Here is a 14,570-nt window from a genome sequence, read left to right as displayed (position 1 = left end):
CAGACCTGCCACTCCCCACGTCTCTCCGTCTGGCTACGGTGAGCCAGACCTCGCTCCGTCTCTCCTGGGACTCCGTGGGGGTCCAACAGAGCTCCTTTAAGGACCAGTGGAACTACGTGGTCACCTGTCTACAGGTAACGGCTTCTCAGAGAATTCTGTGCAAAAGCGCATTATTGGCTATTTCCCCTTAATATAAGCCCTCAATGAATTTAATTCATAGAGTAATGAAAGGATAGAGCCCGAACCGGAGCATTCGTTTTTTTGTGAAAATCATAAAGAGTACCTCAAGTTGCTGTACTGCAATATATTTTCATGAGAAAAAAAAATTATGGAATTTTTTATATTGGGTAAAATTATATACCCATGTTTAGTGATGGTGTAACAAAAGAATATGTTTAGTGTTAATTTAACTCTGGGACACACTCTAGATCAATTACTGTAGCACTGATTTTACTGCAGGGTTCCACTTCCGTCTGACACGTGTGATGTTATTGTTTCCACTGTGGAACAACACATTTTCTATGTTTCTGTTTTTGTCTGTCTTGTCTGCAAATTCATGGATTAATAAATTATTAGTCACTATATTGACTTATGGCTGTCGGACTAACTGACTTATTTCAGAGTTCGGATCCCAACCGTGTCCACACTGAGCATTTACCGGCTAACTCCACCGGCCTGGAGGTGAACGGACTTCTGCCGAGACACAGATATGAGTGCAGGGTGAGGACCGTCACCAAAGCTGTCGGTCAAGACAGCCGTCCAGTCACTGCATGGACACTCAGTAACGGTAATTTGTTTCGGTTATTTCTTTCCCCCCCAGTGGTTTTGTTCAGAGAATAGATGGTACAATACAGTACAGTAAGGCCAGTGGTTCCCAAAGTTGGGTCCACGGACCCCCAGGGGTCCTTGAGGGAGTTCCAGGGGGTCCCCATGCTGCTAAATGATAGCTTGGAATCAAATGGACTCTTATTGGACTGTAATCTTTTCAAATGGGGGTCCGTGGGGCTAATTAGTGTCAATTTGGGGGTCCTTGACATGAAAAAGTTTGGGAACCACATATAGATCTACGGATAGCATCATATAGCCTACAGTATATACACATTCATTGGTTATTTTGTTGTTAATACTCGTGTGCAGTCACTTTACAACAACTTACATTATCAGGACTAGAGCAGTGGTTCCCAAAGTGGGGTCCGGGGACCCCTAGGGGTCCTTGACGGAGTTCCAGTGGGTCCCCAGCTAAATGATAGTTAGGAAACCAAATGGACCCTTATGGGTCCGTACAAATGTACACTCATTTGTACACTCTCGGAGTAAAATTTACTTTGATTTTACAATATCAATTGGAGGTCCCTTAATGCCATTAAATGGGGGTCCGTAGCCTAAATGCATGTAAAACTGGCGGTCCTCGAAATTAAACGGGTTGAGAATCACTGCTAGAGCCGTAAAGAATCTTCTCTTATGGGGGTCCCTGGCATGTCTTTTCAAATGGGGGTCCGGGGGATCATTAGTGTCAATTTGGGGGTCCTTGACGTGAAAAAGTTTGGGAACCACTGGACTAGAGGAAGAGGTTGGAAAGGGGATAGTACAGTACAGTACAGTACAGTACAGTACAGTACAGTACAGTACAGTACAGTACAGTACAGTACAGTAATACATTTTATGACATTGTGTTGGGTGTCTATATGTCTCCAGTGTTGCCTCGCCCTCCCTCGAACATCATGAGCTGTAACATCAGTGACACTTCGTCCATTATTACCTGGATGTTACCTGAGGGACACTCCATTAATAAGGTACATTACTGTATGTTTGGGTGTCAGTGTTGTTTTTGGCTGCACATTTTTATTTTAGTTTTAGTCATAGTCTATCTCTTCAATACTTTTCATTTAGTTTCACATTTCAGTCACCTGGAATGTTTTAGTTTCTAGTTCTAGTTTTAGTCGACTAAATATCATAAGATTTTAGTCGACTAAATCTACAGTTGATTTAGTCGACTAAAATGTATTTTGGTGGGCGTTGAATCCGTTGATGCCATCGTAATGACGTAGCTATTTTCAGTTTGAAAAAATTAAAAACGTTTTTCCTTTAGATGGATTTAGAAGGCATTTTTTAGAATCTGCCTCAGGTCTAAATGGGGTAATATTGATTAATATATAATGTTTGGGTGTGTAGTGTATTCTATGTATTGATCCATATATTTATGTTTGGGTGTGTAGTGTGTACTGTATTCATACATTTATGTTTGACTGTGTATATATTTATGTCTGGGAGTGTATGTATTGATCCATATATGTTTGGGTGTGTAGTGTATTCATATATTTATGTTTGACTGTGTATATGTATATTTATGTTTGGGTGTGTACTGTAGGTTCTGATTCGTTTCCAGGACACAGCAGTGCCTGACTTCCGCCAGGTAGCAGAAATCACTGTCCAAGAAGAATACCAGGTAATAATCTCATATTCATCTTTCATATTCATATTCTAAACACTCCATGCTACTTTAATGCCCTCTATACGGCTTCTATACATATACAGTGTATGCGTTATGTTTAGTTTGAGATTTATTGGAGCTTGATTAAATGCAAATATACTTTAGGATATTCTATTTTTCTTTGCAGTTGAAACTTTGCAAATGAAATAACAAATTACTAATCAATTACTTGTTTAGCAGATAGTACATAGTCTGTGCTAAATGTAGGTATTAGATTGTGAAAGATTATTTGTAGCTGACAGTGACTGACGAGGTACAGCTTCAGTGTCTTGCTCAAAGACACGTTGTTGTTGATGATGGAATAACATTGGCCCGGTTTCCCAAAGGACACATGGTGTAAGAGGTATGATGTTGCTCATGCTCAGAGGCCTCAGGCCTAGACCTGAGGCCTACCATTGCGTGGCACATCTATGCACGAAATGTCTATGTTCACAGGCGTCTGTGTGCGGCCTAACTTAGAAACTAGTAACTAAAGTTTTCAAATAATTGTAGTGGAGTAAAAGTACAAATTTTGGCTCTGAGATGTAGTGGAGTAGAAGTAAAAGTATTGGGAAATTGGAAGTACTCAAGTAAAGTACAAATACCTTAAATACAGTACTTAAGTAAAAGTATTTATATCCACCACTGCCGATGTGATGTGTAATGTGACGGTGATGTAATCCAGCACCAGTCAGGTCAGCCTGATCAGGTCCATTATCAGCCCAGTCACTTCCAGCTGAGGGGACTGAAGGCTGACACGTCCTACCTGGTGGAGATGTGGAGCGAGAACAACATGGGAGAGAGTGTGGAGAGACCTCACATCAACATAAAGACGCTCACTACACAGGAGAACAGCCGTAAGATCTACCCACCCATCCATCCAATTTTTTTAGGTCAAAATTAATGTTCTCTTCGGTTTACCCTTTTAACACATAGAATGCTGAAAGCGTTTTTAAACGTTTTATTATAGCCACCCCTAAGAAGCGCATAACGTTTTTATACGTTTTATGGTCCAAAAAACGTTTTTTTATTGATTACTATAGTTCAACTATATTTGCGCCCGGACAACTCATAATGTAACACCGATCGGCTCTAAAAAGAGTTAAAACCCCCCCCTGCTGAAAAGAGGTGTTGGTCTGAGAAGCGTCTGGCACCGCCTATTGGTTGGTCTATGCGAGGACGTACGACGTAATGGAGACGGCCGTCCGGCATAGACCAACGCAGATGTCAGGGGATCTAAAATGGATGGGACAATGCTCTTGTCTGTGTGAATACACTCGATTCCCCCTCCCCTCCTGTTTCTACATGGTTTCTCCCGAGGGAGAATGGTGGGGGGGGGGTCTCTTCCTCTTGGATCGCATTGGCAGTTCCCCCCCCACTCCCGATTCCCCACTGCTTTCAACTGCAAGGCTTGCACTCTCATTCTCGGAACAAGATACAACGCGATTTGCTCTCTGCCCGTATATAATTGATTTCATAACGTTTGCCAGACACATGTGGAGTTAGTCATCGACAGATTGCACATCATTATCGAGGGACCGCCATGATACGTTGGTCGCTGATCGCGAGCCGTACTGCTGCTGCTGTTGCTTTGCTCGCATCCATCCATCCATCCATCCCCCTTTCTCGTTACAACAGGCTATTATAAACTCACCGTCGAGCAGCCTGCCCTGCACCTAATGTGATAAAATGAACGGCAGGACATAATCGGATCGATTATTATCTGTCTATCAGCAACATACGGGTGTTTGTCTTGCAACGACAGGTGGTGCTTTCTCGGTTTTTTTTTTCTCCCAAACACGTTGCGTGCTGCTTCTGCTGCTGCCGCATCCAGCCATCCACCCCCCTTTCTCGTTACAACAGGCTATTATAAACTCACCGTCGAGCAGCCTGCCCTGCACCTAATGTGATAAAATGAACGGCAGGACATAATCGGATCGATTATTATCTGTCTATCAGCAACATACGGGTGTTTGTCTTGCAACGACAGGTGGTGCTTTCCCGTTGTTTTTTTTCTTCCAAACACGTTGCGTGCTGCTTCTGCTTCTGCCGCATCCATCCACGATCGTCGTTGTTTTTTTTTCCAAACATGTCCAGACACAATCCGATCCAGTCTCGCGTCTCACCTTATAGATACGCGAGACTGGATCGATGAGGTTAGTGGTATGTCTGGACATGTTTGGAGCGGCACACGACAATCGACAATAATGTTGATTATGCAAGATCATTTCCTCAAAGCCTAGTTGCCCCCCCCCCCCCCCCCCCTGTTACTGCGATTGTAGCTCGAATCACAGAATGAGTTCAATGAGCGTAGGGAGAGGGCACATATGGGGCTACGATTGAGGCTGATTTATATTTTCTAACAACTTAGGAGAGAGACTGACCACGATGCAGGCAGAAGAAAGTTTCCAAGTCCGTTTTATGATCAGATAATTATGTGCATCAAGACTCTCTGCTTTCATAAGAAAAAAACTAATACTGTAATTGCGAATGCAATGAGCACTTACTATGAGACCTAGCAGATCACGTCTGTCTGTCTGTCTGTCTGTCTGTCTGTCTGTCTGTGTGTGTGTGTGTGTGTGTGTGTGTGTGTGTGTGTCTGTCTGTCTGTCTGTCTCGCTTACTGTATATGTGGACCTGGCCCTTTTGTGCCCATATATGGAGCTGAGTGATTTGTGAGTCATGGTGACATGAGTGTGATGGCGTGGTCCTGCTTTGGGGACTCCTTATATGGTTATGGCTGAGTCATGGTGACATGAGTGTGATGGCGTCTTTTGTGACCATATATGGAGCTGGCGTGGTCCAAGCACTAACTATGACACCCTGCAGATCATGTCTGTAATTTATTCTAATTGTTATTGCAATTTACGATCTGCGTTCGCTTTCCGCGTTCGCGCGTCTTACTCGTAATAATAAAAATCACACCCCTGTGAAGTGAGCAGTGCAATGTTGTGAAGTGAGCAGTGCAACATTGCACTGCTCACTTCACTGGGGTGTGATTTCTATTATTATTACAGTATTAGTATTTTTCTTATGAAAGCAGAGAGTATTCTGTTTCATACGGTATATAGTATGTACATGTCGCTATAGGCCTTATTTTGTGAATATTTAGTTGTTAGGTCCATGCTTTCTCTAAAATTATCTTTTTCAGAGAACTTTAGAGATGGCATGGGCCTGAATAACTATTATTCACAAAATAAGGCCTATAGCGACATGTACATACTATATACCGTATGAAACAGTCGACTCTCTGCTTTCATAAGAAAAATACTAATACTGTAATAATAATAAAAACCACACCCCTGTGAAGTGAGCAGTGCAATTGCACTGCTCACTTCACAGGGGTGTGATTTTTCTGGGTGGTATTTTTCTTATGAAAGCAGAGAGTCTACTGTTTCATACGGTATATAGTATGTACATGTCGCTATAGGCCTTATTTTGTGAATAATAGTTCTTCGGGTCCATGCCTTCTCTAAAGTTCTCTGGTGGGCGCAAGCTGCATTCAATAGCCAATTAGTGACAAACTGTATATGTGTACAATGTGTACTGTTTTCCTCCTAAAAGTAGACATTCAGGGCTTTCATTCGGTATATGGTTTGTATAGGATATTATTTGTGCTCAATTTTATATCGGTCTTTTGAACTAAAAAAACTGAACTGAAATGTCTGTCAACTTCAGGCCTCCATATCTCTGTTGTTTTTTTTCACAAGCAGCGTGCAGGCAAAAGCAGGTGTTAGAAAAAGGTCAATATCTCCAGAATGGAAGATGGTAGAATCATAAAAATTTTTTTAAATTGAAGTGGACAAGTTGGGCTTTCTTTTGATTTATGCGGTGTGATTCACGCTATAAGAGGCCCCTCGCTGTGGGCCCCCCAAAAAGTTCAAAAAGCCCATGTTAACCCTTCAGCACCAGTAAGCCATGGTCCGCTAGAACCTGTAGCAGTTAAAGTGTTAATAATGACTATACCCTGTAGGCCTATGTGCTCTTTTTTTTCTAATGTCGCTACATGTTTTCTGTATGGGTATACGGATGGAAATGTTGTCCTGCCGCTAAACAACCCAATCCACACACATTTGTGTTTGGGTCAATACTCTTGGATCTTGACTACATAACTTGCAACATGTTTGGGTTCAATTACCACCTCAGACTTTTCTGTACTGTCCTTGTTTCTGTACTGTTCTTTCTTTCTCTGCGTGCGTGCGTGGGTGCGTGCGTGCGTGCGTGCATGCGTGCAGCAATAACAAATGATAACAAATCGAACAATCACAAATTTCACTTATAACATGCACAACAATGAACAATGCAGCTTCCTCTTGATAAGAAAAGACGATGAAAGTGTTCTGTACATTCATTTACTGTACAGTATGCTGTAGAAGTGACCATGTGGTCAGTGGTCAGGTCAGTGGTCAGCTCTCTGTGTGTTTCTCCAGGTCTGTCCGGTGCTCTAGCGGGGGAAGGAAACATGTTGGTCTTTGCCATCCTGGGCTCAGCAGGAATGACCTGCGTTACAATCCTGTTGGCGTTCTGCATCGTTTTGCAGCTGAAGAGAGCCACCTTCCAAAGACGAATGGTGCAGGCCTTTCAGAACATAGTGGTGAGTTGATGTATTCAATTGTACTTGCTTGTACTTACTTACTCTTACTTAGGGCCGATTCATACTCCTATTTTAGAGCAGAATAAAAGTCGGTTCGGCGTTTGAGGTTCGGGGGGGGGGGGGGTATAGGATCTTCGGTGCTACTGAAAATTTCTGACGAGCCGAAATCATTTCGGCACTACAGCGCCGAAACAGCGGTAAAATAGGAGTATGAATCGGCCCTTACTCTTACTCATCCCATGGCCTAGAGGGCCGTAGGGGTGTCATGGTGGATGCATCCCATGGCCTAGACTAGGGCCTATATAGGCCATGCTTGGCTTGGCTTGGCTGACAACACTGCAGAGCTCAAGAACCTGATGTTGGATAGGAAATTGTGGAGGCCAGCGATCCAGGAATCCCGAGTTGGTGTTGGCTTGACCTCACTCTCGCAGCAACTAACTAACTAACTAACTAACTAACTAAATGTTGTAGTAATTGTTTAGAAAATGTTGTAAATTTCACCAGTTTTAAACTAAAGTAAATGTAATTGATGTAGTTTTAAATGAAATGTACCCTAACAGAGAGATGAACCGGTGGTCCAGTTCAGCTCCAGCACCATGAACCTGCCTAACAAGAAACCCAACAAAGTCCCGGAGCCCACCCTGGCCTACCCCACGCTGGAGTGGAGCGATATCAAGTTCCAGGACATTATTGGGGAAGGGAACTTTGGCCAGGTCCTGAAAGCTCGCATCAAGAAGGATGGGCTCAGGATGGATGCGGCTATAAAACGCATGAAAGGTAGACAGCAATTAATTAATCAACGTCAGTTCATAGCTTAGCAGTAAATACATTATAAATTATTCATTGATGATACATGCAGTTGGCCTATAGATTATCAAGGCAAAAATAATTTTTAAAGGGAAACTTCACCCTTTTTGCAAAAACATACATGTTAATGACGTTTAGAACACTTTCCTGGGGGTCTTTATGTGTGTAATGTGTGGTTTTAGATATTTTAGATTTTAGCAGCATTTACTTCCTGGACTACATGTTGTCTCAGGCCCAATCCCAATTGCCTCCCTCAAGCCCTGAGCCCTGAACCCTCATTAACTTTAGTGACGTCAGCTGTAAGTGCTTGAGGGTGAGAGGCTGCAAGCGGGCTCCACATTGTTGTGAAAGGAATGGGACATCACTTTGAAGATGAGAAGATGAGTCCGCCATTCATGACACTCACTCTGCATCACTTAAAAAAACTCAACTTAAAAAATGTCCTTATTCACAGCCATTGCTTTATAAATAAATATGTAACCAAATAGGTGTAGGCTGAAGCCGAGGCTTTATTATTATGGAACACTTTCTTAGTTACAAAACAAAACTGCATTTAGAGCTTTGTTCAACAAAAATAAAATCAATATAGGCATCAGCAGTATGTGAGCATGAGATAACCAAGGATACCGAAATATGCAAGTTTTCATGTCCATCACTACTTGGCCTATTAATTAATATTCTATTTTAGTATTTAAGATAATCTTTTTATTAGGCCTATTAGTTTTGTAAATACAATTTCCTTTGTGATAGGGTTTGTAATAATTCATTATAAATATATTCTTTTACTTTGCTCATTAGTCATTTATCATCATATTTCCCTTAGAGTACGCTTCTAAGGACGACCATCGGGACTTTGCTGGAGAGCTGGAGGTGCTGTGTAAACTAGGACAACATCCCAACATCATCAACCTGCTGGGAGCCTGCGAGCACAGAGGTAGGTGTGTGTGTGTGTGTGCAATACTGTTTTCCAATGTTGTTTGTATTCCATTGAGATTCATTTTAATTGTTATGCCATTTGTTTTTGTTTCCTCCGTTCCTTTCATTTCCGCTCTTCTTTCCTCTATCCTCCTGTCTTCCACACTCTTCTCCGCTTCTCTCACCTTTTCTACCATCCTTCAATCTCCTCTCTCTCCTCACCCTCCACTCTCCATTACTCTTGCTCGATCTCTTCCTTTCAGGATACCTGTATTTGGCCATAGAATATGCTCCCCATGGTAATTTACTGGACTTCCTGAGGAAGAGTCGGGTTCTGGAGACCGACCCAGCATTTGCCATCGCCAACAGCACGGCCTCCACACTCACCTCACAGCAGCTCCTGCATTTTGCAGCTGATGTTGCGCGAGGCATGGACTATCTCAGCCAAAAGCAGGTACTGTCTGTAGGTGACGGAGATGAAGGGACAGCTTTGCCTTCCAGGAAAACGGAATCTTTGAGGCTAAGGGCCCTATCTTTGGCGTCACCTTACCCCTTATCGCTAAACTTATTAACCACATTTTACAAAAACAAAACAAAACACTAGCCCCGCCTATGCCCAGCTTTCCGGGTTTGTGTGCACACAAACATTGGCTTGTGATTGGCTGATCACCGCACAGCGATGATTTGATTGGCTGAGAAAAACTGAGGGCAGAAATGTGAAGCAAGGCAGATAAATAACAGGACCTACGCGTTTCGACCAAAAGGTCTTCGTCAGGGATCTGCCAGCTTGGCTGATTAGTCACCCTTAAATACAACCAGGTGGTTGAATTATTTTAACACCATAGATTTCACTGTGTAGTTTTTGAATGGAACACATTGATGAAGTTCCCTGCTGCGTTTCCAATTGCTGTGGATGACAGCGCATTGTGAAGGCAAACCGCAGAAATGTAATATGCAAGAATCCCAACTTCTCTGCCCATTCGCATCGAGTCTACCGCAGTATTAGGTGTGAATGCGACCTAATTAAGTACATGCTAAAGACTATAAGATGTATGTGGGTTTCATGACAACTCTCCTTTCCTTTGTTTCTCTCCTTTCAGTTCATCCATAGAGACCTGGCAGCAAGGAATATTCTTGTAGGTGAAAACTACGTTGCCAAAATAGCTGACTTTGGTCTTTCCAGGGGGCAAGAAGTCTATGTCAAGAAAACGATGGTATATCATCAATTCTTTATATTCAGGTTTTGGTGCCTATAGACTGCTCATTCATTCCTGTAGCCAATTCAACAGCGTGATGTTGTTCTCTCAGGGTCGTCTGCCTGTTCGATGGATGGCCATTGAGTCTCTCAACTACAGTGTCTACACCTCCAACAGCGACGTGTGAGTATCTTATCACACCGAGCCGGTGAAAATGTCAGATAAAGTGAAGGAAGGCCTTTTAACTAGAGTCTGAGCAAGAGAGGTCTTTATAGATGGACCTTTTATGGCTCCATTTCTTCATTGATGATTTTACTGTTTAAAATGAGGATGTTTAAATATATATGAAAGCACATTTTAAAATCAAAAGTTGACCACAAAGCTGTGTAAAGTTTAAAATGAAAGAGATTTGATTTACATTCCAATAATCTATAAAAAGCTGTTTGAAGTCTTCCAGCATTGCTTCTGAAGATGGCAGGGATGGAAAAATGCATAACATCCGGAGCATTACATTGAATGGGACAATATATAAAACTGTGTGTGCATTATTCTAAGAAATGCTGTCTTTTAACTTTTTGATCAGCCCTCGTAGATAGCCTCTCCAGCTTTTGGTGTGTGTAACCCAGATTTTGTCCTAACACAGACATTAAATGCCATTGACAATGAATGGACAATTTTGAGTGTTTGTGTAAACACAAACATTGAGAAGGTGAGGACCAGGACGCAAATTCTGATTGGCCGGAATGAGATGATGTATGATGATGTACGCTGATAAGAAGTAAAGCACCCCTCACTTCACACGGGTGTGATTTTTGTAATGTAGGAGAGTTACATTTAATTTACAATGCAGAACATACTGCAAACAACTGTCTGGATGGAGAAATAGTAAATAAGTGGAATTGAATAAATCTGTTCCCCAAGTCACTGAGACAATCAACTGAAATGACTTATTTTACCTTTAATACTTGCCTTCTCTGTCTTTTTTCTCAGGTGGTCATATGGAGTTCTGCTTTGGGAGATTGTCAGCTTAGGTTTGAATCTATTTTTTGTTTTAAATCCGTCTGTCATGCATTTGTAAATATTTTGCTAATCAACATTTTGTGGATTCTTTGCAAAACACATTTCTGGAACAAAATGCCTCAAGTCAAATCATACAATTGCCATCCAAGGCGTAAGAAGAAATGGCACCCTTTCCACATTGGCCTATTATAGCACCACCAGGAGGCCACAACCTGACCTGCCCTGGTCAGCCCTGAGGGGCACTTTTATCTAGTTGTCTTTTGATTATCTCAGGCAAGTTATATGGCATGGTCACTGCATTCAAAGCAATTACATCAAATGCAATACAGCAATACACTGTCACAAAATACGAATGAAAGTATACTGTACAGACAGTAGGCTGACAGGAAGAGAGAGGTGGAGTGACATGCAGTAAAGGCTGTCGGTGACATGCAGTGAGCCACGGCCCAGCTGGCCAAGATGAGCCTCATTATAAATTAGTTTTACACATTGTGCTTTGTGCAGCTCAACAAATAAACTGTTCACAAAATGATAATTGTGTCTTGTGTCACTGCCCTCTGCAGGAGGAACCCCATACTGCGGCATGACCTGTGCAGAGCTGTATGAGAAACTGCCACAGCACTACAGACTGGAGAAACCTCTCAACTGTGACGATGAAGTGTGAGTACAATTAAGAAAACAAGAGTCAAAAGAATGACACGTCTAGAAAATGTTACAAATCAACAAATCGTCAACTTTACTAAATTTGAGGTCATAGTAAATTAGGTTTATTTTTCATAATAAAGATGAATTCATGTAATATTTATTTAAGAACAAACCCTGGGGGTCCCTGGACCCCACTAAACTATTATCCTGTCATCAGATATGACCTGATGCGGCAGTGTTGGAGGGAAAAGCCTTATGAGAGACCATCCTTCTCCCAAACACTCATCTGCCTCAACAGAATGCTGGAGGAGAGGAAGGTACTGTATCTCCATCCATACTGTCTTCCTGTCTACACTACAGTACATGTGCATCTGTATGCATCTGTCTATGTTTTAAACATTTCATTTAAACTAAATCCTTATAATCAAGTTGAAGGGGAAAAAAAGTTAATTACACCTATAGCAGGAATAAGAAGATACACAATAGCCAATGCAGGAAGAGAAAAGTGTGCAACATGTGTGGCCTTCTTCTCAGATCAGCAGAAAATGGAAGTGACTAGAAATTGTTCAGATAAAGATTCCAGATTATTAACATTTAACTCATACACAAATTAATCGGAAATACTTTACAGTACTAAAGAAGACAAGGTATTAATAATTCTGCTATTCCCTGAAGTGCATTTGTCAATCACCTGTCACTGCATCATCTGCCATAACGCATTAGTGGGAAGCATCACAGGTGCATGTGCTATTTACGCTAAATGTTACAGTTTGCTCAGAATAGCTGATGCTAGGGTTGCTCATGGTTAAAGAGAGAGGAAGGTTCCAAGATGTTTACACAAAATCTGTCTGAAGCTTGGGAGAAGGGAACCCAAAGTCTGGTTCTGCTTTAGACTGCAACATGCTTGAAAACAACGAGAAAGGCTGGCAAGTGTGTATGCTAGCTGATCTACAATACAAAACATCCTACGGTACATATTACTTTCAGAACGTCTGACTATTAAAGAACTATCCATAAACTCCGTTGTGATCTATGTTGTCATCTTCCAGACATATGTCAACACAACGCTTTATGAGAAGTTTACGTACGCTGGGATCGACTGCTCTGCTGAGGAGGCTGGATAACGTTGAATCAGCATCACGTTTAGCTGATTGCTGTTTCACACAATGTAACAAATAAATACTGTATGGACCTCATTTAAAAAAAGATTTTAAATCTTAAAAACAAGACTATCGAGCTTACTTATAATGGCATTGAATGGCACTCTGATTGTACCTATTTTTCCAGACATTACTTTCTTCTCCTGATTCATAATGCCTGGGCAACATGCAGTGTAAACAGCATGAATAAAGTTCATTACAGACTGACAGGTTTCTAATGTTCAAGCTTGTTGCCTAAAAGGCAACTTCTACAATTTTGAACTTATATCACTTGGTGTGTACAGTACTTTGCAGGGCCAAAGCACAAACACATATCTAGATGTCACGTGTAGGCTACAGACGTACATGCTTAGCGTTTCGTATTTACGCGTTCAGGGAAAATCAATTATAGGGATTAAGATCTTCACACCAGAGTAAATAAAAAATATTGCCATGACAGTAGAATATAGACGGACCATCAAATCCAGCAGCAAAGAAAATGATTGACACAATTTACATGTCACTGTCAGTATCCTGTATTTAATCTCATGTTCAGGTTTCTAATCTGGATAAAATGGGTTTACCCTGCTGCTGTAAATATTCACATGCACCGAATCTTATCTGAAATGCATTTGAGCATGTGAATAATAACAGAATACCAATGTGCATGTAAACACACTTAACATGCTAGAATGATAGGCTTATGTGTTGTTATTGTGCTGTACGTAACGGAGTAAAGGGATGATGTCAACCCAGACATGACCTCCACCATGTGTTCCCTTTGCAGACGTCCAATGCAGGGTTTGAATATTATTGAAGACTTTGTTTTCTCAATGAATCGTAATAACCTGAAAAACATTGCAAATCTGGTGAATGATACAGTATGAACTATGAAGTGAACCCATAAACCTCTTCTGGACTTTAGGACTACACATTTTAATGTAGGCTATACCACTCTATTAACTTCAAAGATGTGTTTGTTTTAGTTTTTAAGACTAGTATGATTATAACCTGTTGTCTTATCCTAGCTACATTAACCCTTTAATAGTAGCAGGTCTACTGTGAATATGTCTCTAAAAGTTTATCTTGCCAATGCACAATGTTGTGTACCTGCCCCTGAATAAAACTGTAATCTAAAAATATCTGACAATTGTTTCATTTGTTTAATTTTGGCCTGTGTGTGTACGAAAAAGGCAACACATTCTTATGCCCAAATCCAACTCGAGCATGCCCCCTCCGCTATTATTTTGACCCAGAAGACTGACGAAGCCTTATATATCCGGCGCCGGCCTAAGTTTTGAAGTTTTGGACCAATCTGTGAACCCATTGGCAAAACAAAGGAAAAACAGTCAACAGACTGTTTCAAGAGACTATAGTTTTTGCCAGATAAGGTTTCTGCCCGACAGCAACGATATGAGAAGTTTATAGGCTACAGTACATTTGAACAAGTTTTAAACTTTAGGAAATATGACCATTAATAATGATGAAAAATCCTGCACAGCACAGTGAACACTACTTTTGCTCAGCAGCAAATGTAGTCTGCTGCTGAGCAAAGTAGTAGCCTATGCAGGATCTTTATATTATATTTATTATTATATTTAAAAAAATACAATGGTGGACCACATGGGAACAGCGTGGGTCTAGTGTGGATTGTGGATCTACAAGCTCATAGCGCGCCACCGACGCACTACGAGCTTGTAGTTCTGCTATTTTCTTTTTGTATCGTGAAAATGCGGCACAAATCTTTGAATATATATTCTTTCAGAAGACTTTTTTTTTTATTT

At 41.3% G+C, this 14,570-nt stretch overlaps 1 protein-coding gene across 2 annotated transcripts in view; it reads left to right on the top strand.

The window, feature by feature from the left end:
- tek (TEK tyrosine kinase, endothelial) overlaps positions 1-13,907 on the top strand; it is a 47,490-nt gene extending 33,583 nt beyond the window's left edge. For both annotated transcript variants that reach the window (XM_080791446.1, XM_080791445.1), the window contains 15 exons: positions 4-134; positions 622-787; positions 1,696-1,793; positions 2,369-2,446; positions 3,156-3,327; positions 6,901-7,064; positions 7,625-7,841; positions 8,695-8,805; positions 9,050-9,240; positions 9,887-10,000; positions 10,095-10,165; positions 10,973-11,013; positions 11,566-11,662; positions 11,865-11,964; positions 12,697-13,907. In XM_080791446.1, the coding sequence (XP_080647572.1) occupies positions 4-134; positions 622-787; positions 1,696-1,793; positions 2,369-2,446; positions 3,156-3,327; positions 6,901-7,064; positions 7,625-7,841; positions 8,695-8,805; positions 9,050-9,240; positions 9,887-10,000; positions 10,095-10,165; positions 10,973-11,013; positions 11,566-11,662; positions 11,865-11,964; positions 12,697-12,771 (1,826 nt within the window). In that variant the 3' untranslated portion in view covers positions 12,772-13,907. The remainder of the gene's footprint in view (positions 1-3; positions 135-621; positions 788-1,695; positions 1,794-2,368; positions 2,447-3,155; positions 3,328-6,900; positions 7,065-7,624; positions 7,842-8,694; positions 8,806-9,049; positions 9,241-9,886; positions 10,001-10,094; positions 10,166-10,972; positions 11,014-11,565; positions 11,663-11,864; positions 11,965-12,696) is intronic.
- Positions 13,908-14,570: the final 663 nt, after the last annotated feature.

The sequence above is a fragment of the Protomyctophum bolini genome (assembly GCF_963924005.1).
Source record: "Protomyctophum bolini genome assembly, chromosome: 1".
Taxonomy (NCBI): Eukaryota; Metazoa; Chordata; class Actinopteri; order Myctophiformes; family Myctophidae; genus Protomyctophum; species Protomyctophum bolini.
The sequence above is the reverse complement of the archived record's forward strand: the minus strand, read 5'-3'. Positions and strand labels throughout refer to the sequence as shown.